General features: G+C 38.3%; 1 protein-coding gene across 1 annotated transcript; it reads right to left on the reverse strand.

Moving 5' to 3' along the window:
- Positions 1-99: 99 nt before the first annotated feature.
- On the reverse strand, positions 100-15,706 carry slc1a5 (solute carrier family 1 member 5). Its single transcript, XM_063906216.1, has 8 exons — positions 15,051-15,706; positions 4,722-4,764; positions 4,546-4,614; positions 4,269-4,435; positions 3,916-4,149; positions 3,544-3,738; positions 3,258-3,392; positions 100-2,620 (listed from the first exon to the last, which is right to left on the reverse strand). The coding sequence occupies exons 1-8, from the start codon at positions 15,587-15,589 to the stop codon at positions 2,386-2,388; spliced, it is 1,617 nt and encodes a 538-aa protein (XP_063762286.1). The 5' UTR covers positions 15,590-15,706; the 3' UTR covers positions 100-2,385.
- Positions 15,707-24,078: the final 8,372 nt, after the last annotated feature.

The raw sequence follows: 24,078 nt of genomic DNA on the forward strand, positions 1-24,078 counted from the left end.
AAAATAGGGCCAGGATTCCTTCCTATAATCCTGCCGACAAACAAATCAAAAACATTACGTACTTGACCGAAGTAACAAAACAATGGCCAGGAGACCAAATAATAATTAAAAAAAAGGCCTTTATTGTCTACAACCGAAAGACATTAAATTCAGACTAACATGGGAGGATTTTTGAAACACTAATAAATGTACAAGTACCATTTGCATACACACCATACAAATAATATGTTTGGACGAGAGATGTCCATATGGTAAAAGATCTCAGCAGGGAATGATAACATCTTTGCAACCTTCCACCAAATGCTTAACATATTATACATTTGACTGGCGAAATGACCTCATGACTGTGATATCAGAGGACCATCATGGGAAATACTGCAAAGCTATAACAGTATAAAAGATGATAAAGAATACAGACTTGAGGAATTTGTATTGGACACAATATATCCCAGACATTTGGTTGCTATTAACAGTTAATGATATGGATGGAAGAAATAAACATTCAATAGTGCATATGCAGTTAATCATACATACAGGGCATATGGTGCACACATGGTATTGCATATGCATGTCGCATTTAAATATAGTCCTGTAGCTATAGGGTGCCACCAATGCAATTCATACCATCAGTTCCGCACAACACAGTCTCCCAAGTTTACCACTGCCATTATAAAAAAGAAGATTCCAAAAATAGTCACCTTTTACAAACCGTCTAAAACCTACAATCAAACCCACAACATGTAACAGTATTTTGGAGTAACTAACATTTCAAAACAAATGCTAAGAAAGTCTTTGGATTTTGATTAGGTAAATAAATAGAAATTGAACAAATTAGCTGAGGCATTACCGATGACATACAAGAAGGCTTGAAACCCATATATAACTAGTGTTTAATGATGATGGCCATCAAAGGCAAACAGGTTTATGTTGAGACATGCTAACTTTGACTTAAAGTCTTCTAGTTTTCAGGGCTCAACAATCAAAACAAACCAGCAGTCCATTGCTGTTATTTTATCAATGAATCCAAATTCTTGTAGTGAAAGGACATCGCATTAAGTCTCGCTTTACATAACATCAAAAAGGTGTCCATAGAACAGTCTGTGGTTTAAAATGCATCTGTGCCTTGGTAAGATGATGGTACCTAAACAGAGCAGCAGTAAGTAAAGTGTAGGCTTTGGTTAAAAAATAAATAGAAAAAATCTCCTTGGAAATGACATTCAATCTTATCGGGTGTTGAACGTTCTCCTTGTTTGCAGAGTTTGTGTGATTTTTGGTCTCAGAATATTAAGGTCAGTCTTCAAGCCATAGTTAAACCTGAGGTTGTGTTGCCGGCCTTCACACCAACGTCCATTAGAAGAGGCAGAAATGATTGGAGGTCGATCTGTTTCCATTCATATTGACATAGTTTAAGTCCTTGAGTAAAAAGTTCCTTCATTAAGCATAGGGGTATTGAAATAGCATTTGCTTTTGTGCTGCTGAAGAGGATATTATTTCCTTTGTGTACTGATGCTTTTAACCATGAGAGAGGCATTGCACAGAAGAACCATTTGCCTGGTATAACAGATAAACAGTTAAAAAAAACTATTATAACAACTAATGCTAGTGCATTTTGTCTTGATGTCTTTCTCTGCCATTTCAAAGCAGGTTATATGGAATATATCATAGTATAAATAGTGTGCTCATATGCTTTAAAAATGACACATCTAAATACAAGATATAGAGTTTAAATACATAACTTGATATCTGCATTAAAAAAGGGGCCATAATGATTTAAAATAAAATACACAGTAAGAAAAGAAGGGTGACTAAAAAAAACTAAAAAAAAGGTATTGGATTTCAGATGGAGAATACGCACACTTTTTCTTGAGAAAACAAACAGCAACCAGTTATGTGGTCCCTTTCAACTTTTAAAGTCAGACACCACCACAAAGCCAATAACAGTCAACCCAGTAGTCTAGAAATTGGTAAAAATGTAGCATTTATCTTATTAGATAGCAGAGGGTCACTGGAAAAACCCCTTGACATCCTAGTGGAGGTACACAGTGTATTGGGGAACGCCTGTTGTATACAACTTGGCCACGTGAAAAATTCTGACATTAGAAGTTGAAGAGGACCGACGCTACACAACATTAGTAGCCAGCCTAATGTACAGTTCTCCCGCTCAACAAGGACACAAAAGTCCCTCTACATATTACGGATTTGTAATGTCCGCCTAAACTTTTCTGCACGAAATAGTGTAGAGCTAAGACAGTTTCATTGCATGATATTATGCATGTCCATCCTCTCTTTGCGACAGGCCTGGGCATTAAAAAAAGGGGTTAAGAACCTCAGGTTTTGCAGGAGTGTGAAATAAGGGAGTGTATCATTGATGGTTTCAGCAGCTGATTACATGGCAGACTCTCTTTCACCAAACTTCTTGGCATCTTGTGCACTGTCCCTCCCACCTCGCTTCTCAATGAGCGGTGAGTTCTCTGGGGCCGGAGTTGACGGGACTCCCTCCAGCCTGACCTCGCTCAGCTCTGCTCCCTCCTCTCGTTTGGCCGTGCGGTCCACAAAATGCTGCAAGAGCCCAGCGCCGAAGGCATCGCCCTCCACATTCAGAACTGTGCAGGTGCGGTCACTGAAGACACCGAAGGGATGGCAAACAATTTTAATGCTATGATATTTAAATTCATTGTTTATGCAGGTTACATTTAGGACTTTTTAAGACCAAATAGAATTAAAATGAATACCCATCTGTGTTTTGATATCATACTGTGCATGTATGAATTAACAGTAAGTTAGAAAAAATAAATGTCCTAGACCTTGAATGCATAGAAAAACATGGATTTAATACAACTACACAATATTTACAAAAACTCAACGCATGATGGCCACCATGGAGATAGTCAATTCTGCAAGGTGGCACATTTTTAAATTGTGATCCAACTTTTCAGCTGCGCAAACCATGAATAAATGAAGATTCCTTTTTTGAATATCACCAACACATCAGAAATCCTTCATTAGTCCCACAGCGGGGAAAACAGTTTAACATTATAAAGACCTATCAAGTAATGTTAGGTTAAGAGACCCACATTTCAGAAAAAGTAATTCAAGACATTTTAGGGCCTTGAAGAAGCCCTGTAAATAACCATCTCAGACTTAGAATTTTGGCAGGTAACAGTACATTTGAATTAGATTATGTGAAATAATTCATAACTGTTGCTTGGTTGATATGTTATGCATTTTTCATAAAATACAAAAAGTTGTGTACTTACACAAGCCAGTCAACAGCCAGGATGAGAGAGATGTCATTGGTGGGCAGTCCTACTGCCTCCAGGATAATGGCGAGGGTCAACACACCACCAGCTGGTATACCCGCTGCTCCAACACTGGATGCTGTGGCCGTCACACTAACAAATCAAAAGGGAACATGATCAGTTAGACACAGATTCACCTTCAAACAACATCGTCACACACATTAAGTTAAGTAAAGGAATTGTACAGTTTGATATAAAATGTATTCAGCAGTGTAACTCCAGTTGTGTGTGGTTTGGGACTTACAGGATGGTGATGACTTGGATAAAGTTAAGTGAATAGTTGTTCAGCTGAGCGATGAAAACAGCAGCCACACACTGGAAGAGAGCAGCTCCGTCCATGTTGACCGTTGCGCCGATGGGTAGGATGAAACGGCTGATGTGCTTGGATACACCGTTATTTTCCTCCACACACTTCATCATCAGGGGCAAAGTGGCAGAGCTAGGAAACAAGGAATGTGTGAGCGTATAGAGGCGAAAGGTATTTGCATGTGTGTTTGTTGAGAGAGAATTGTGTGTTTAAGAACGTAAGATCTCAGTTTTAACAAACAGAGGGAGCAAATAAGTGTGTGTGTTTTCATGAGACTGTGACAGAAGGGCGCAATGTGCAGTTTATAACCTGGAGCTTGTTCCGAAAGCCGTTGCCAGAGCTGTGAATATCCCCCAGAGGAAGGTGTACGGGTTCTTCCTTGTAATGATGAAGTAAATGGCAGGCAGCACGAGAAGGCCATGGATGGCATGTCCAATTATACAGCAGGCTATGTATTTGCCCAGACTAGCAAATAGTGTGCCAACATCCTCCATCTCGACAATCTTGCCAGCCACGAGAAACATGATACCAAGAGGGGCATACCTGAAGAGAGACATTTAGGTGAGTGCAGGAAAGACAAAGAAATGAACAGATCATTAAATAATTATAGTTCTGGAACTTACACAAAGAACAAGCCTCTCACACTTATGCAAGTTTCTTACCACATGATCCAGGAGACCAGCACCATTGTGGCTTCATTGAAAGAGTTGAAGAACTTGATCAGGATTTCACCTTCCTCTCCCAGTTTCCTCAAAGCCACACCAAAAACAATGGCAAACACAACCAGACCAAGAATATTCATGCCATCCTGGTCTGTACCAAAAGGCACCTAGAGATATGCAAAGACAACAAACGTCAGGACACAGATCCACACCAGACACAACAAGATGTTGGATTATGATGTGTTGGGTATATTTGGTAAATGTCATGTCCATTTACCTTTTCAACTGTGATATTGGGGTTTCCATCAGTACCATTCCTGCTAACCAGCTTGTAGCTTGTTGCATACTGGATGGGAAAGAAAGTTTAGTCAGTTAAATAAATAATCTAAATACATCCTTTAAACAATTTCAGATGGTCAGTTTTGTAGTTCTAGAAATGATTACAGTACTTACTGATTGAAAGGCAGCAGACACCAGGTTGGATGGAAATATGTTTCTGTGGAGAGAGAAAAACAAAAACACTTTATAATTCCTCAGTGTCTACACCAGATGTCTCAGGAGAACTCCAATGAAAACAATGTAGCTGTAATTGGAGGAAGCTAAATTACATGTTTGGAAACTGAAGAGCAGAAAACAATATAAAGCGTGGATGTTGTTTGTTTGTTTTTCCCATTTGCATACACACAACAGTAAAAAAAAAAAGAACCCTGACCTCTTATCTGAATTGAGACACAAGGCAAACACATCGTAAAGCCATAGAGTGGCCATTGTTGAGTTTATAACTGTTCCTGGTGAATACTTTTTTTCACAGCACATTAAATAATTTCAAATCGACTACAAACTCCTTCTGTTGTAGAGACAGCAGCAATATTAACCCTCTGGGCGTCACTGATACTTGGAGCAAATGGAATCACAAGATTGATCATGTGGAAATAGCTGGGAGAATTTACCTATTAAGCCCATTTTCCCCCTTTGCCCCTACTTCTCATTGCCATTTAGCTATTCAATCTCTGCTAACAAGTACACACACGCCTGTGTATGTTAAATCTCTAAGCACTCATTAAATGTGTCCCAGATAGTTCTATATGTATTGGATTTAGCATATAATCAAGGCATTAACTTCACAGGCTCTTTCAAACCATTCATTCCCTTAAATTGGAACCATAATGCATTAGAATTAAAACATCATGTGATGTGGCACGGCAACATGAAACACTATGCAACAGGAACACAGGCTAGCCATGGCTGCCAGGCTTTCAAGCAAATATTCAACTTTATTTGGATTTTCAATGGTTGTGCATTATACTTAGTTCTTCCAACGGATTTGTAAATCTAGCAAAGGGGCATCAGTACAATATCTGTAAGTTTAGCATCATCTCCAAATGATAAGTTAGACTTTTGATTTTCTTTTAGAAAACACTTTCCAGAACCTGCTTTTGAATACAATAATCAAAATCAAGAGCTAATTTCAATAGATGTTTTATTTACAAATGAATACAGTGACAGCCCTAATCATTAGGCCTAATGGATGTTAGAAGAACATCAGATGATAAAATAATACTGTTTTAGTCTAACTTTGCTTAGGAATTGATCCTGCAGAGATTAAACCTGAATTTATCCACTTCCTTGTTTCGGAAACTTAATTCCTGCTACAGGTACAAAACCCTTCCAATAAAATGCATTATTCATTACAATATACCCCGCCCCATCTCCACCCACCACTTTGGACTACCCTTTCGGGCTTTAAGAGACAGGCTGTATGTAAATAAACCTGGCTATTGCACAACCAGAGATGACAAAGACTAGTGGTATGACATCAATCCACACAAGTTCAAATGCCATTTGGTGGGTGTGTTTCTTTTGTGTCAGGCCTCGGTTTGTTTGAGGCAAATTGTTGTGACGTCTTACTAGCATCTCATTACACCAGGATCTGGCAATAATCAGGGAACATCTAGTGAAGGTCGACGTGGAAATGTTAATGTTAAGTTTATTACCAAACAATTATTCTAGGTTCTTGTTAGGACAGATGACAGAGTAGCTCCTACTCTTTCCACATTAAGTCAATTGCTTATTTAAAAAGGGAAAACTTCTTCCTTAAGATAATGACACTCATACTATTTTTAGTACTCTGAAAAAGAAAACATTGAAACTCGTCACTTCAGGCAAATAATGTTGACAGGTGTCACCAGCAGCCACTGATAGTGGTCACCTGTGAATGTATGTCATATTGTTTAAAGTGGGAAACCAAACAACTTCAGGCACATAGGAAATGTCAATAAGGAGATGTAGGAGTGGCTCCAGTCAGAGTTGAACCTATCACAAACATCCGTAAGCTAACATTTGGTATTCTGCTGTACTGCATGGACAATGACTGATAAGCTTTTATGAGCGTCAGAGTCTTGGAACAATGACTAGGCCATGTTTATACTTTGATGAGCAGCCCTCTGGTAAAGTCTTTTTTTCTTTGTTGTCAAAACTAACTAGGACACCAACTGAGAAGGATCACTGTAATGAGAGGCACGGGTTTTGTTAGCTTTCATAATAGGATAATGTGTGCATGTGTGTGTTGTTGGCATGGGTCCTGCACAAGCTAAACATTACTTTATGAACAGCAGCCAACCGCAGTAAATCCCTTTTCATCTTTGCTGTTAAACTACACAGAGTAAAATATAATGGTAAATAGATAGTCCATCTATTTGTAAACCACATCATTGTGTTGCAATTTATATACGGTTATGCAAGGGCCTCTTGATAAAACTCATCAGGATAACAGTGTTAAACTACAAGTGGTTACATTTTGTTCTGTTAGTCTTGCATGTGTAATCAGGCTGTTGGCAGTATGAAATGTATTTAAGAGGTGTTGCCCGGGCAAGGTCACACTGCTGGTGTGGTAGAGAGAGTGGAACATTCTGGCTTTTATAGTACACAATTCCATAATTCATGGAAAGCAGCACTGAATGCTCAAACTAACTAGACAAAAGTATACAACTCCCAAGTCTATAAAGACTGCATATAAACAGTGACTTTCCGTTATTATGAAACAGGTTTATATCTCTCTATCTCTCTAAAAATGGTTGAAGACAGCACATCACATAGCCGAAAACTCAAAAGAGTGTTTAAAACAGTACTGTTTCTATAACGAAAAACTCCACAGGCCTTTTCCAGTCACAAGCAGTACATTGTGGTGTAGTGTGTGGCAATGTGTTTATAAAAAGGCTGAGGTTCAAAACCCTTTAACCTTATAGTAAACTAATCTACTACTGAATAGCTGCTGGTTCATATAAGCAATGCCATCTGGGGATCTATCATATTTTGGGTAAACGGGAGATGTGTCAGAGAAAACCATGTTAGAAATAATCAATATATTGGAGCGGAACTTTAAAAGATAATTCACTGTTTCTGGACGGATCATATTTGTCCACTTCCGGTAGTAACACAGGATGTTGTTTTTAGCCTCAGATAGCATAAAGCTAATATTGTATTGTATCTATGAGTAGAGGGAGAAGCACCAGTGGAGTTACATACTAAACACACCGCCTCTACCTCTCACTCATTGATGCTGCAATGGGACAAGCGGCCAACAGGATCCAGACCCGCGCTACCAACCAATGAGAGCACGAGAGCGGAGAGCGTCTTATTTTGAAGTTGTTTATTGTATGGTCGGAAAGGGGTGGTTCTATAAAACATGTTTGTATTGTAGAATCGAGCTCTCTTTTGTTCCGGACCGCCAGACAGTAATTACTGATGAAATCCACTCAGTGGCCTGTGGACGCGTGTCCCGGGCTATTGAGCCACAGCTGTGAAGCTTTTGTAAAACCTACTACTGCATCCTATTATTAAACACTCCTTTTATAACTTTTAAGGGAGGTTTGCTTTCTTTCTTTTAAACCGACTCCTGGGCTTCAAATAAACGAACATTTCTTACAATTGGTGACCCCGGACGTGATTTGAAGTGCCAGGAAAGACGGGGATTGGAGAGAGAGAGACGACGCATCCTCAAGGCACTCACAGGCGCCATTACAATATGGTAAGCAGGGCCAGTTTATTTCAAAATCTGCATAGTTTATATAGCATTTTGATATGCGAGTGTCTGGAGGTGAGTCGTTAATCATGAACTGTCTATTTAAAGTTAAGAAGTGAATATATTGAAATTAACCGGGGTGCGGTCCTGGATTTTGCAAAGTTTTTTTGTTCGTTTGTTTTGTTTGTCTTTGTTTGTCCTTTTTACGCCGGAATTAGAAAGACATTTAGGTAAATTAATACGTAAATACCGATTAAAGTTTGGTAACGTAGTGCTAATTAAATTTGGCAGCGTAGATCCAGATTAAGGTTCTGGAGCGTATTTCGACATTGATAGTATAATTTTGTGAGAAAGTAAGTTAAAAAAGTCAGGTTAAGGCCTGATCGATAGAGTGATTAGTGAGTGGGTCAGTAAACGTAAGCTTTGCGACAGAATTACGTTGAGAGTTGTGACGACATTAATTTAGTTGATTACAGTAGATGGCATTTAATACACAAGACAGAACACATGCTTAGTTGAAAAAGTGAAAATTAAGTGGATTTATTTAACCAGTGTGTTGAGATTCATAGGTTAAAATGAGCTGCAACCTGGACTGCAGCCTCTGCAATCTGGTGACAGACCCATATCCTCCTGAAATAATGCGAAAGACCATCCCCCACGGAGATTTCCTAACTATTCGACAGAAAAGGAAGGCAAAAGCAGGGCTTTGTCTCGAACTGCATCCGTCTGCATCTCCACCTGGCTCAGCTACAAACATGCATCATGCTGACTTACAGAGATCTACTCATCACCAGTCCCTCTGATAAGAGCACAGAGGTCCAGAGCAACAAGGGTTGATTCAGAGCGGAGGAACACATTAAAGAATTTGAATTGACTTTTTAAATTTAAGATCAAATATCAAATGTTTTGTTACATAAGATTTTATAGATTGGTAAATGATAATTGAAAAAGGGAAGTTTTTAAAGTGAAGGAGTAAATAAATCTGAAACACATTATTATAGGGGGAAATTATAGATATAAGCAAGATCCACTACACTTTTGGTAGAACCTGTTCAGGAGTCAGGAGAACAGGGTAGGAACATTTTAATCATGTTAACCTATTATTATTATTTCAGAGCCTATATCGAGGTGTGACTTTGGTAAAAGTTAAATTGTGGGAGTTTTGATCTACAGAAGGAGGGAGAGATTTAGTACACACTTGATCTCAGATCTGATACTTAAATGAAATAAACTTGTTATAGTGATAACTCCAACATTAGATAACAGACCATGTCAAATATAATTAACCACGTGAATGGAAACCAATATTAAAGTCACTCCTACTTTAAACATTCTTATGGATTGAAGTTGTAGTTATAACATGTCAAAGCTCTCATAGTTCCACACATTATTTTCCTGATTAAAGACTTGAAATATTTTTCAAGAAGACTGAAATTGATAATAAATAATGGAGTATATTAAGAGAATCGAGCAGAGTCATACAGATCCTAATAATGTTTTGATTTAAGATAGTGGGTATGTGAAGAGTATTGGAAATAAGATCTATTAGAGATTATTGTATGAATTCGGTGGTGATAAAGATCCAGTAGTTTAAAAAGGAAGTGATGGCTTAACAATTACTTAATTTAACATGAGGGAAGCAGTTTTTGTTAATGTAATCTAAGTAAAGTATATTGAAGTAAGCAGGGACTGAGATTCTTTAGAAGGTTTCACACAAGATGCGACACCAGATGTGTGCAATATCTCAACAGTTTTGACATTATATATTGTGGGAATAAAGCTGTCGCTTTAGGAGGTCAAAAGGCAGTGACCTACACATCTGGCATATGTTCATTGGACAGGTTAATACAAGTAGATTGGAATGTGCATACGTCCGGGACGTCTCTCTACATAACCACGACGCTGTCCTAATAGAATGATAAGACATATTTTAAAAACAGTACTAATTAAAAGGAAACTTATAAGTCTTTTTGTAAATGAAGAGTATGACGGAATAATTAAAGACTCTGCAGAGCATGACGTGGCCAGAAGACTGAGACCGAATGACCTTTCGACCGGGGCTGACAGGTGTTATTTTACAGCAGCACTGTTGATGACTGACTCTGGGTTGAACCTGACCAGACCCGACTGTGTGAGTGAGAATGAATGCTTGCATCTGATCAATGCAATTGCATGAGTTTAGAGAGGAACAGAGACTAACTGAGCATGTTCTGAACTAACACAAGCTAAATCCAGAGATTTTGTTTCTTTCAGGACTGATGGATGGAGAGAGACACTCTTTAACGGGAGAGTTTGATGTTTAAACAATAATGATTTGAAGTGTCTGAATAATGAGTGATGTGTTTTTTAACTTTTGCTTAACTGAAGTTCTTTTTCTCAACCAGGTTTTTGTTACACCTCTTTGTTAAGATGTGTAAAAAGGGGGAGTGGCAACAGGTTTGCTCAACATGATTGTTGAGTGGCAACATGTTTGCTCAACATGATTGTTTAAATTACAATTCAATTTTTTATAAATGATGATGTTGTTGTTTCCATTTCTTTACATTTTTTACAGGAAAAGCAGAATCAGTTGCCGAGAGGCTGCTGACAGATACAATTCCAGAGTGGAACCTATGAAAGAAGTTCACCTGTGATAATGATATTGAATTTGTAAATGGGTTTTTTTTTAACAGATATGATACCTGGGGTTAGTAGATAACAAGGATAGTTAAAGTTGAGCTAAACATATCATGTGATGAAATGGGAACTAAGTTAGTCAGCGCCCTTTCTCTAGTAGAGATTGAGAAGTATCAAAGGTTCAGAGGTTTTGTTTGTAATATGCACAGATACAGCATATAGGTTGTCAATGTAAATCGTATATCCCAGGCTCCTCCAGCTACTCGATATACATGGTCCAGGTAAGATGAATAAAATAGTGGAACAAAGGGTGAGGCTCAACTACAGACAGGTTGAGATTATGAGTATAAGGAGGGTGATAAACACAACAATAATTTCACAGAAGTAATCTAAGTTCCTAGGAAAAATGTGATGACATTATGTTGGAATTCTGATTTCATGTCCCAGCTCTCTAACTTCTAAACACTAACAGGTAGAAGCAGTTTGTCTGGTGCCTAAGGAGGGATTTCTGCACACGATTCAGGCAGAGATCGACATGGAGTTTGGCACAGGAGAAAGCTGATACATCTAAAGAGGTTAAGTGATTGACAGGAACGGAAGCCTTGGGTAATTGATTCTGATACAGAAGTATATCTCATACACACCTTTTCAGGAACAACAGCCAGGAAATTCATTCATTCTGGCTGCGTCACTGGGTCTTATTCTATCTACACAGTCAGTGTTTCCTTCTCCAGAGATTAGGAGTTGTTGACATATTGCATTTTGACTTGAAATGGGGATTTTAAAATGTAGGAATAATTTGGATATTCATTGGAAATTCAAAGCTAATTGCAATATGTAACATAATTTACCGAAGGAAGTTGGGTATTTCATTTTGTTTGTAATTATGGCACAAGCCAATAACGTTTTGAAGTCACGTTAGACATAAGGAAGAGATACGGAATTTTCAATGACGGGAACAAATGTTGCATAACAGATAATACCAGATGGGAGTTGGAAAAGATGAGCATAACTTACATAATTTACTTATTTAGTGTTTTGAAACAGATAAGAAACAGGTTGTTTCAACGATCTACAGGATGGTTTGAATGAGTGGTCGAGTTGCAGTTACAAAGTTGGGTAAAAGAAAGTGTTATCCCCTGAGAGACATGAAATAAGAGGAAAGGGTAAATGACAGAGTGTGTGTTTGGTACGGTGAAAGCATGAAATGGTATTGGATGATCTATTCAAAGCAAGGGAAGAAACGGCAGATTCGAAGTTTTCCCTGAATGCAGTCCCTAATATAGGAACAGCGCAGGCTTATATACTGGATAATAATAGACTGGTGACATATTTGAGTACATCGACTGTGCAGAAGGTTATAGCGGTGGAAATATGGTATGAAGGCACTAATGCATGGTTAGATTGGGTTGTGTATGCGGTAGAACAAAGCAGGCTCTACTGATATTGCATTAATGTACCCCATCATAAAGGAAAACGACATTCCACCTGTTTTCACTCCCTATAAGGGACTTTATGATTGCATTGTGACGAACCACACAAAAGGCAATATGGGAACGTTACGATGGTGAAATTCCACAACAGCAGTAACCAACCAGGACCTTCCTTCAGGAATTGCTGTGGCTAACATGCAATACCCCAGGGCAGATGTTTGGTGGTACAGTGGTACTAAAATTTTGTGTCCAGTCATTCCACATGAGTGGCCTGGAACATTTGCACTGGTGTAGTTGGTGATACTTTTCTATGCAGTACCAATGACAGCCAGGCTGCTAATAAAGCTTGCACAGCACCCCAAGACCAGCAGAATGAAAAGGTCAATTCCAGGAGGGAGTTTTATTTATACAGTTTATTTTAACTATATTGGGGTGCTCCGGGGAGGTCGAGTTTAAAGCAAGAAATCAGATAACCGCAGGGTTCGAATTGATATTTCTCTGGTCTACAATCAAGAAGAATGTTGAATGGGTTATGACCAGCAGAGATTCATAAATTACACCCATGATGCAGTAAGGGGACTGCACGTACAGTTGGACGGAACCAGTCTGATGGCCTGGCGAAAAGGGTGGCCTTAGATATGTTTTTGGCTAATAAAAAGGGGAGTTTGCAGACTATTTGGAATCTTGTGCTGTGTTTTCATCCCAAATAACACTTCCCCAGATGGATCAGTAACCAGAGCGTTAGAAGGACTTACCGCCCTGATCATCGAGCTAGCAGACAATAGTGGAGTAGAGGACCCCTTTGTAGGAACGTTAGAAAGAATGTTCAGTAAATATTAGACTCCGATAATGAATGCAATGTTATTCAATGCAGGAATGGATACAATCTTGGTACTATGTGGATGTTGTTACATTCCATGTATTCGCACTTTAGCGGACCGATTGATCACCACGGTCCTCTCTAGTGAGCAAAAATAAAGGTCAATTTCTCTTTAGAGAACAGTTAATTGAAAAGCAGGATGATCCGGTCCCTTATTCAGACCATGAGCAAGATGAGTTTGTCTGAAGGAAGTGCCTTATAAGTTCTTATTACTGCATACATGAAATGCTCTATAAACTACTCCTAGGATGTGATTAATCACTTAATACAACTTGGTATTATAGTAGAGTTGATTCCTGTTATGATTTACACACAGTTCATTTATTTTTTTACATGATCATATTGAATAAGTGCATTTACACAGGACTAGAATCGAAAATGATCTGTTTACCTCATCAGAAGATATGAAAGGAGGGAATTGAAGATTTTACGCATTTAGGAAATTGCTGCTATTGTTCTAGGTGCCATTCCAGGATTTCAGCCACTAGTATTCAATAATAAAAGATTGTATGATCATGTATAACTTTTAACTATACAATTCTGTATTATGCAATATTCAAATGGAGAACATATTGATTATATTATAGTATACACACCTTTGAAAGGTGTGTAAGAAGGGATTGTTAGAAATAATCAATATATTGGAGCGGAACTTTTAAAAGATAATTCACTGTTTCTGGACGGATCATATTTGTCCACTTCCGGTAGTAACACAGGATGTTGTTTTTAGCCTCAGATAGCATAAAGCTAATATTGTATTGTATATACGAGTAGAGGGAGAAGGACCAGTGGAGTTACATACTAAACACACCAGACAGTAAGTACTGATGAGCTCCACTCAGTCAGTGGCCTGTGGACGCGTGTCCCGGGCTATTGAGCCACAGCTGTGAAGCTTTTGTAAAACCTACTACTGCATCCTATTATTAAACACTCCTTTTATAACTTTCAACAACAACAACATCGTATAATGTGTTACTTCAAATTCAATACAAGATTGTGTGTCAGAAATGTTAACCATTTTAGTCAACTTTTTGACAATTGTGTTTTCCCTTGTTCCTCAACAGAAGATGTAGCACAGGTCTGGTGAATGTCCCATGAATGCGACACATTGAAGAAAAAAAAGAAAAAAGACAGTGGTGAAAAATGGACAGTGACATGCAAGTGCAAACATGGTCACCAAATTAAAGGCTGCAGGGTACAGGGCACTGAGCCAGCCTTCCGACATCAGATACATGTTAAACCACAGTTATCTTTACCACGTGTCACACGTTAAAGCGTTGGTCTTTAAATGGTCTTAAAAATACAGCCGGCTTCACACGTATGGTAGTAAATTAAGTGGAAAGGACATACTCTGACATTTTGTGACGCGTTCCCTTAGAGTAAAATTAGAAGAGCAGAGGTGTGCTGGTTTTAACTTTACAACATACCACAGGAAGTGTCACATCATGGCTACACCGAAGTCTCCCATGTGTCACCCACTTCCTTAGACTCCACGGGTCAATAGTATACACACAAAATGTTTTTTAATAAATAGATAATTGAGTGAACTTGTGATTACAAAATGAAAACATGTGGGGATAAGGACCTGTGGTCGTTGTATTGAACAGACCGTGACAACAGGCACTCTGTCCTGGGGACTTACTGTGGCACAGCTTAGCTGATGCAACTGGAGATGTTATTACAGCACACCTAGCTGAGGATACATCAAGCTAAACGTTTAATTTGGCTACCACCCAGTGGCTAGACGTAATATGTCTTTGTTGCTTTAAACAAGAGTCCTGTACTTTACTGAAAGATAACGCCAGCTTAGTGTGTAGGAAGTGTTCACTTACCTAATCAAATCTAAGAAGGAGTCTATCACTTCTTTAGCCGCAGGTACGTTTTCATCCAAGCCTTGCACCTTGGGTTTGGCTATCGACCCGGACCCGGGGTTTACGATGTAACACATTATAACCCCGATGGAGGACGCAATTAAGGTGGTGACCAGGAAGAAGAGCATAGCCCAGCCGCCCAGTTTGCCCAGGGCTTTAGGGTCGATGCTGGCCGCCCCGGACACTAGACTGCACACCACCAGAGGAATGATAATCATTTTCAGCAGCCGGATCAGTAGCTCGCCTGGGAACCCGATGTAGATGATCTGTGTCCTGGACAGCGCCACGTTGCGCACACCAAGTCCTATTAAAACACCAACGATGACCCCGGCCACGGTGAGAATCACCAGCAAGTTGGCCATCACTATTCTCTTGACCCGCTGGGAAAGGGGCTGTTGACCGCCTTTATTCGGGCTTTTCATTCCATTAGCCGGCGTCTCGTCGAAATGTGCTTCGCCGTTGGATGCCTTCCCCTCCTCCATGTCCATCTTCTCAGCCATTGTGCTCTTTGGAAGTGACCCTGACAATATCCTTTTAATATTATAAGCACTATCTACCGGGTTCCCTTAACACTTACACGCGACACTGCAGCTTCACTGAGACTGTTTCTCAGTGAAAGGCAACATGCACCATATGACCTAAAACACGCCCACATCCGGAAAGGCAACACCCACTATGTGACGTCCAGTGTGGGCGTGTTTTTAGGTCACCGTCACAGTGGTGAATGGTTTGAATAGAGAAGCTGGCAGCTGTCAATTAACCTAATTATCAAATGCGTGATCAAAAGTTCCATGTTCAACAAAAGCAAACCCCTACTAGTTCATTGAGTTGTATTTATATAGTTGTTGATGTTGCAATCAAATGTATGGTCATACATACGCTATTAACACAAGATTGTTGATGAATCAATCAAATAATCAAAGAAGGCTATTTGTCACATATAGGCTAAACTTATAAGGGACGATTATAGTGAATAGTAATCCTGTCAATTTCATCAAATGCTTCAGGCTGAAAAGGCAGTTTGAATAGGAAGACGTTGGTAGAGTTTCTTTCGTAGTTGTATTACATCTAGAACAGCAGCTGTTCTGGGCCTAATAAGTAAAAAATTATAGATGTGGCATAAGCTGTGTATACAAAAGTAAAATTTAGCATTTTGATGTAAGAAACTAAGTATTGCTTAGCATGACAGCATGCACATGTCCTTAAACATACATTTTCAAATCATGGAGCTGAATGAGAATTTAAAAAATATTTCAACATTAGGGAAGTTTATTAAGAGGATTACACCCAGTCTTACAATTAAAAAAACTGCCAGTGTTAATAAAGCACATCAACAGGGAAGCTTTGCTTCCATAGCTATAGAGACTGCCACTGGACTTTGATGAGACCTCCCTCCTTTGTGTGTTTATTTTTTCTCTGCCCAATAATCAATTCCTAAAAGAATATCATTATTGTTATAGTAATTTCATGAAAGGGTGAGGCATGTGGAACCACAAGCACATCAAAACAAAAATAAAGAATTTAATCAATGGTTTTAATGACAATTAATGATAATTGAGAATCACGGGTTATGTTGCACAATTTCAACTGCACTGGAACTTAACCAATTTCTGAAAAGCATGGCAACAAACTACATCCTTCACCTTTTCTTCAGATATCTTTCAGGAGCAAATGCAGGCAAAATATAATAACAATAGTGAGAGGGAAAGTTTGTGATGGAAACAATTAAAAACTGGTTTCTGGTTCAAATGTGTGTAGGGGTCCAAGAAAGCATGGGGTTAGCTTACACTCAAACAACAATTCAAGCCCCTTTTAAACAGTGTCCCACTGGTATACATTTGTGGGAAAAACACCTTCAACACCAAATAAAACCCACAGGACCAGCACTCCGGCTGATACGAAGCCGTCCGCTCCCACTGATCAGTGTGTTATCTCAAGCCTGTTCTTTGTTCACTCTGACTGTGGGAATGATTGGAGGAACCACTGGGATTCTGTGAAATAGAGCATTACTCTGTGAGAAAGGACAACTTCAATAGTGAAACCCGTTTGCACATTAGAGCCGAGAGTTTTTCTAGAGTAGCCCCTGTCTATAAAAACACACACTGTACACACAATCTACACAACGCATACCTGACAAGATGAGTTTCTGCTGTTAATTAACATCTAACATTTTAAATGCAATTCCAAATGCAGATTGCTTACAACAACAACAAATACAAAACAATACAGAAAATAAATGTAAATCAATTATATGTTGAATCCAATGCCATTATGTGTCTGTAGTATATTTGTATATATTCCTGTAGCCTAGTGAGACTGTTTATTTTGGAGTACTCAATTTATTCAATATTTCATTATATTGTGTATTATTGAGATAATCAAGGGATATATGTCCTTTCTATTGTGAATTTGTATATACTTGTTACTAATATTCATTTACATTTTTTTATGTTTTATTGTATTCTTACTATATATACTTGATGCTAATGATAATTAAAATGTTTATTATATTTGTACCTTATTGTATCTTTTAAACATGTTTAACTTGTGTAATGCTGCTGGAACCAAATAATTTCCCAATTTTGAGATGAAGTATCTATCTATCATTATCTATCTATTACTCTATTTACAGTATCGATAATAAACATTATCGCTTCCATGAAAGCATGTTTGATTTTTGGTTTTAAATATTCTACATTTATCATGAAACCTGGGCCTCAGTCAATCTGAACACTCTGTTTCTATTTCACTGTACGTCGGAATAGTCCTTTAGTATACTGTACACCTCTTGTGAAGCTTTACTTTTTAGTTTTGAAGTTATACACTTAAGAACCTTTCACAAAATTAGATACAAGCAAAACAACTAAATTTGGTGATCATGCCTCACAGCTAAAAGTTCAATACTTTTCTTTCTGATCAAATATTATATAAGTGCTAATGCAAATGTTATCCATGCTAACACACTTAACTAAACTCATAAACATAAAACATGCCTAAACTCAGCATTTTAGACTGGTTAATGTATGTGTATGTAGTGTGTTAGCATGTAGCTCCAACCGTAGCTGAAAACACTGCCTTAGAGTGTTTGATGATGTACCTGCTTGAGGATATCTGAACAAAGTCACAAGCACAAGCACCATGTGACTTAGGAAACCAGGACACAGACAAAAGGACATGTTGGACAGCAAAATACAGCCATCTCAGGTATCCTGAGAACAATAAGTGAGAGCCAATTAAGAAATTAGATAGGTGGAGACAGAAAGTAAACATAATACTAAGTCTTAATGTGCCATAAAGTAATGGAATTCTACTTTTGTCATGTAGCACGACCCAGGGGTAATACAGAAAGGCTTTCACTAGGCTCTCCTCTAAGGGACCTTGTATTTTGTAAGAATCCTACAAAAAAAGCGTCCATAGAAGATATAATCATTAGAATGTGTGTCCATAAACCACATGTTAGGCAAGGAATGTGCTGAGTCATGAAAACACAGCAAGTCTTCAGCTCCATCGCTGCTGTCCAGAAGTGATAGAAAGGCCCCTAAACCCTGTCTTATCTTGTAGAGCCTTGTGTGACCAGGAGTGGCCTCTGAAATGATTCACAGATTTACACTGTGTAGTCAGACTCACATGCACTGCCTACAACCTTCCTTCTGTGTCTGTTACAGTCGACTTTTCATAGGCAGACTTACTACTTGTCTTAAAGAATATTGCTATTTAAATAATCTACAATTATTTTATAAATGATTTTCTGCCCTTTTAATCTAGAATAATTAAGTATAGAACATGCTGCTAAAACCTCAGTGAAGCTTCTCTTTTAGCCCACCTGGCAAAAGGGCAGGTGTAGGTTGTAGGGTACAAACGTCCAAAAGTGTATACAGTTACTGGATCACAAAAACCGAACAAAGCAAGAAGCATACAAGCAATTCCTGATGATAATAATCTTTGTTACATCTAGGAAAGAATGCCTAAATATGTTGGGTTTCATTTAAGAAGGGGATGATTGAGAAGATACATGTCTGAAGTTGTTCATTCTTATAGAACAAGTCAGGTTCTAAGCTTTATATAGCTGTACATCTTTTTTTATCATCCCCACAACCGACCTACTTTGCTACTCACATGACCCTCCCCCATTCACAAACACTTTGGGTAAATTATCCACACGCTGTATATCCGCAACAAGTCATCTATTTGGGATAAACCTGTTTAAACCGCACCGTATATTGGAGAGCTGTTTTTGTGCTAGCTTTAAATGTTTAACCCTGGACTGCTCCTCCCTCTCCCCTTCTACCACAGCACCATTTTCCTTTGACTTGTTTTTCCTCAAAGTCTTGCTTACTGTGAAATGCTGACAAGATGTTTTTTGCCCTTGGGTAATGTATTTTAAATGTGTCTAGCAAATGGAAGTTAATCATTATTGTCTTGTCTTGTATTTTTTAGCAGCTAACACTACTTAACCGCTTTAATGATGCATTGACATTTTAATTAATCAATTATATCCACAGAAAATCCTCCCCCCCTTGGTCAGTCTTGGATCCTTCTCATAAATATAAAGGACCAGTGCAACATGGAAATTACTATTCCTTTCCCCCATCTCTCTGCACTGTTTGTCATTTGATATTCATGCAGACTCCCTCCCTCTCTGTCTGTTATAGGTGCATTTGTTACAGGTCCCAAGTGAAGGGACCAGCGGGCAGATTGCTGTTATAACAGAAAACGAAGAGCAGAATGTTGCTTTACCATGGCAGCCCTCTTAAGAATTTATTGAGAATAAAACACATACAGTATTTATCCTTCTTCTCATTACAAAAATGTTTCAAATGCACATATAGCATGTTTCACGAGGAATATGAATCCCATATTGATGACTTTACTATGACTATACATATACACATATCTCGAACAATGAGCCTCACCGGCAACTTTTTGAGTGAAAGTTTTAACTCAACCCAAAATGGGCCTCACAGGCAACTTCTTGAGAGCTAGTGAAAGTGAAAGTTTAACTCAACACATTACACCCTGAAACATAGGAGATGCAATATATTTGACAATAAACATAACACACAAAAAGAATAATGCTGGCACGGGAGGTATCATGTAATTTAAACAAAACGGGAGTTCACACATACACTATCAGCGCTACACTGAGTAGCGTCCATTAGCGTACTGTCGCTAGCACCCATGTGAACCAAAATAAAACTGTTCCCACACTCTACAGACTATCACCGTTCTTTTTCCCGACATTCTACATAGCTAATAATCAGGTTTGTGTTTGTTATGCTTGTAACATTTCATTGACCTGTTATAACAGAAAACGAAGAGCAGCATGTTGCTTTACCATGGCAGCCCTCGTAAGAACACGAAAAACAGATGGCCATTAACATTCACTCTACACAGCTGTTTAAGGACAACAATTAACAATACATGCAGCTCTTGTGCATGCATGTCATTACAACTCTGTGTAAATCTGTACATGTACTGATGTGTGTGTCGCTGTGTGTATCTGAATTAATGACCTAGACAAGGTCAATCAATAACAAAGAGAGGAGAGCAATCTGCTGGCTTTTGTTTTCCTTTTTACTTAACTGAGTAGTTATGTGCACTGCTAGTTCTTGTAACAAGGCGTTAACACTTAATGTTATTTTAAATTTGATAGAAAATATAGTAAACTCAGCACTCATAATTTCCAGTAAATCGAAAATCAAATGACTCACTTTTCCCCTCCCTCTGAGTCAAACCTTTCTCCTGAAATACTGTCACACTAAGGGTCAGAGACAGTGGTGAGATGCAAAGGATTTTAATATTCCTCACATGTAAGCAAACACAAGATAAGGAAACAGTGCTTCAATTCTAGCTCAGGTATTGTCATTTGTCCACCTTCAGGCTAGGAAACATTACACTAAGGAACATTGTTCTTAAACAGAGAAACAAAGAAAAATGTGCAGAAAATGTTACTGTCATGAAATTATGTGCTCACTGAAGTTATTTTTCCAGTCTGGCCAGTTTGTGGCATTACTGTCACGCCCTGAAACACCTCTCCTGTCATATGGTTTGTATGAGCTAGTCTCTCATGTGGCAGTCCAGTACTGTAACAACACTCAAACATTTTAATAGTTCTAAACATTTTACTTTTACTTGTATTTCTTATGATACTTACTTATTTACTTAATTTCTTCTCATCTATTCATGTTTATATCTTTTTTGCATTGCATTTATCATAGAAGAAGAGGATTTTACTCCTGCAACAATAGATTTAAGTGCCAAAAGAACACAATCTTCCCTGGGACATGTGCAGGGAACATTCAGGCCTGAGCACGAAAAGCCACAAGGGCTCTGATTTGCTGAGATCCGCACGCCCTTCTCACAACGCCTCCCCCACTTCCCCGCTCCTTTCATTGCAGTCCTGCTTTGGAAGTCATATGATACTGTATGCCATGGAGGGGCTCAGAATTTCTTCTTTTCACCAGCCCACCCTCTCTCCGTCTCCTGTTTTCCACCACCCACTCTGTTCTCGTTCACTGGCTTTCTTTGTGTAGATAAGGAATGGGTCTAAAGAACAAAAAGAAGAAGGAAAGAGCATGATTGTTCTTGCTTCTTATAAGACTTAGATGTCAAGAAAGTCTCATAAAAACACATTAGTTCAGAGAAAGACTGAACTTTTAAGGTTTTAAAGGTTTAATGCTAGGGATTGCGCCCACATGATTGTGCCCACCCTCATATGTTGCTGAGTCACTACTAGAGTTGCAAAAAGTGTTCAAAAAGAGACCAGAGACCGGAATAATAAAAGGACAACCTGTATATTTCCAAAACTTAAGGACCCTGGCCTTCTTCATGTGCAGAGGGCACATACCTAAGCCAGTCATGAATAGTTTGTGTGTATACAGGTTGCAGAACACAGGATTTTGTTGTCCTCTGTCCTGTTTTAGGTTGTTCATAAAATTGGGGGCTACTAGAAGGAAACAAAAATATGGGATGCATGTTGGGGGGGGACTCTTCCCTAATCAAGCAGTGTACCAGTGGTTTGCCCATTTAAAACAAGACAACTATAACAAATTCCATTAGAGAAGAAGAGTTTTCCAAATGGACTGCAGATGGCTTAAGGATACTAGAGTTTTAGGTGTTTAGATTTTTGTCAAAAACATTTAAGATTAAACAAAAAAAAAAAAGTATTATTGATTTCAACATGCTTTCAGTGAACACAGTTTAAGAAGTTTACTTATTAGATGAAGTTTCAGTAAATACGTTTCCATGGAGCCTGCCAACTGACCTTTGCTGATATGATATGGGATATGGCTTCTAGAGAAAAAAACATCTGAAAGGAGTGAGGTGTAACTGTAGTGTGATTAACAAGTCAGGTTCAGTGAGTGCAGATTAGTCAAAAGGCTCAGGGGTGTTATGGAGCACCCCACCCCCCACCTTCAAAATGCATTGAAAACTTTACATGTGTGAAGATTAACTAACTACTCCTCATGCAGAGAACAAAGTACTAAGATGTTTTACCTAAGTAACAGTACTTGTACCATAGTTAAGAAATAATATGTACTGCATATACAGTATATACTAAGTATTAGCATCAAAATGTAATTCAATTACAAACATTTAAGGCAGTTACTCAGCATCCTAGAATAATATTAGTTACATTACAAAATGAAAAAGAGGGATGCATTAATTCACTTGAATCTGGTAAGGGTAGAGATCTTTTTTTCTTTGCATGCTACAATTAAAGCATGGGAATTTCTTGTGAAGGGATAAAAAACGTTTTATCAATCCTAATAAATTGTATGCTGATGGTGATCTGCATTATTAATTTTAATCTCAATAGTCAAATCTAAAGCTAAATGTCAATCAGATTTATATATTAATTATTTTCCTATGCATTGCAATGATGCTTATGTATGTTGTAGCAGGAAAATAAAATACTCAAGAAGAGTAGAAGGAGCTTAAAAATCCAGCACTTGAGTTTCTGTCTACCACAGTCCTCATTTATTCAAGCTTATTTGTTTAAACTAACTCAAAAGTACATTCTAGTAATATGAAAAAGATATACAAATAAGATGTACATATGTAAAGTACCTGTGTGTTATGTGCTCTATGAACACAATGTGTTCTGCGAGTATATGAGCATGTAATGTTTATATTCATAGCTCTGTGTACATGAGAAGAAGCTGGCTAATACTGGTCCTGTCAAGATTAGAGGTTGCTCAAAAGTTTACTCAAGATGTAAAAGAGATTTAGAGGTGTGAGCACACTGTTTACTCTTTCTGTTAAAAGGGTTAGTGCTGCCTTGTTTGTCGGGCTGTTGTCCTTCACCTAGCTTTCACAAAGGTATTGGCGCAAATAGAGGACTGTAAAAAACATTAAGTGCTACCAATGCTGTGGTAAAATAAACTAATTGGAATACCTTGACTATGATTTAGGGAACTGGTGACTTACAATTTCTTCAGCAGCAGGGTGGAAAGTGCAGAAGGAAGTGGTTGACCCTGAGGTGCAAAGGTCAGTACTTCCATGACAATGATGTTTTTCATAAGAACCTCTTAGAAAAGCTACTGGTTGTAGAGAAGAGGTTACATGTTGCCATAACAACAGGATTCGCTAGGTGTTTTGAATACATTGTCTCATATATTGCGTTGTAAGGGGTAGCCAGGGTGGAAGCCAGGGTTGGGGTCAGTGAGGTTTTATATGTGATTATCTCCTCTCTTCCTGCCCCTGAATCCTTAATAATAGGATTCTTTTCTCATTTTTGCTTATTCCCCTTCATAATTCCTCACTACATCCACAGATACCTTTCTCATATATCACCAGCATCTTAGTCCTTCAATATTGAGGATGGAAGGCTGTAAACCAATACCCTGATGGCGACGGCTGAGTCAGTTTAATATAATTTCAGTAGTCAGCGCTATTAAAGGATTCTGCTCTTAATGAAAACACAGTTGGAGGTATTTAATGCTGATATGGAACAAAATCAGTAGCTGTCATTTGTCCAGTTATGAAA

Source organism: Eleginops maclovinus, chromosome 18 (genome assembly GCF_036324505.1).
Source record: "Eleginops maclovinus isolate JMC-PN-2008 ecotype Puerto Natales chromosome 18, JC_Emac_rtc_rv5, whole genome shotgun sequence".
NCBI lineage: Eukaryota > Metazoa > Chordata > Actinopteri > Perciformes > Eleginopidae > Eleginops > Eleginops maclovinus.

What these genes read in the sequence shown, in the direction of transcription:
- slc1a5 (XM_063906216.1), bottom strand. Translation starts at nt 15,589, where the DNA reads ATGGCTGAGAAGATGGACATGGAGGAGGGGAAGGCATCCAACGGCGAA. An exon ending in TCCTTCTTAGATTTGATTAG is followed by an intron (nt 4,765 to 15,050) that starts GTAAGTGAACAC and finishes CTCTCTCCACAG; the next exon opens with AAACATATTTCCATCCAACC. An exon ending in CTGGCTGTTGACTGGCTTGT is followed by an intron (nt 2,621 to 3,257) that starts GTAAGTACACAA and finishes CGGTGTCTTCAG; the next exon opens with TGACCGCACCTGCACAGTTC.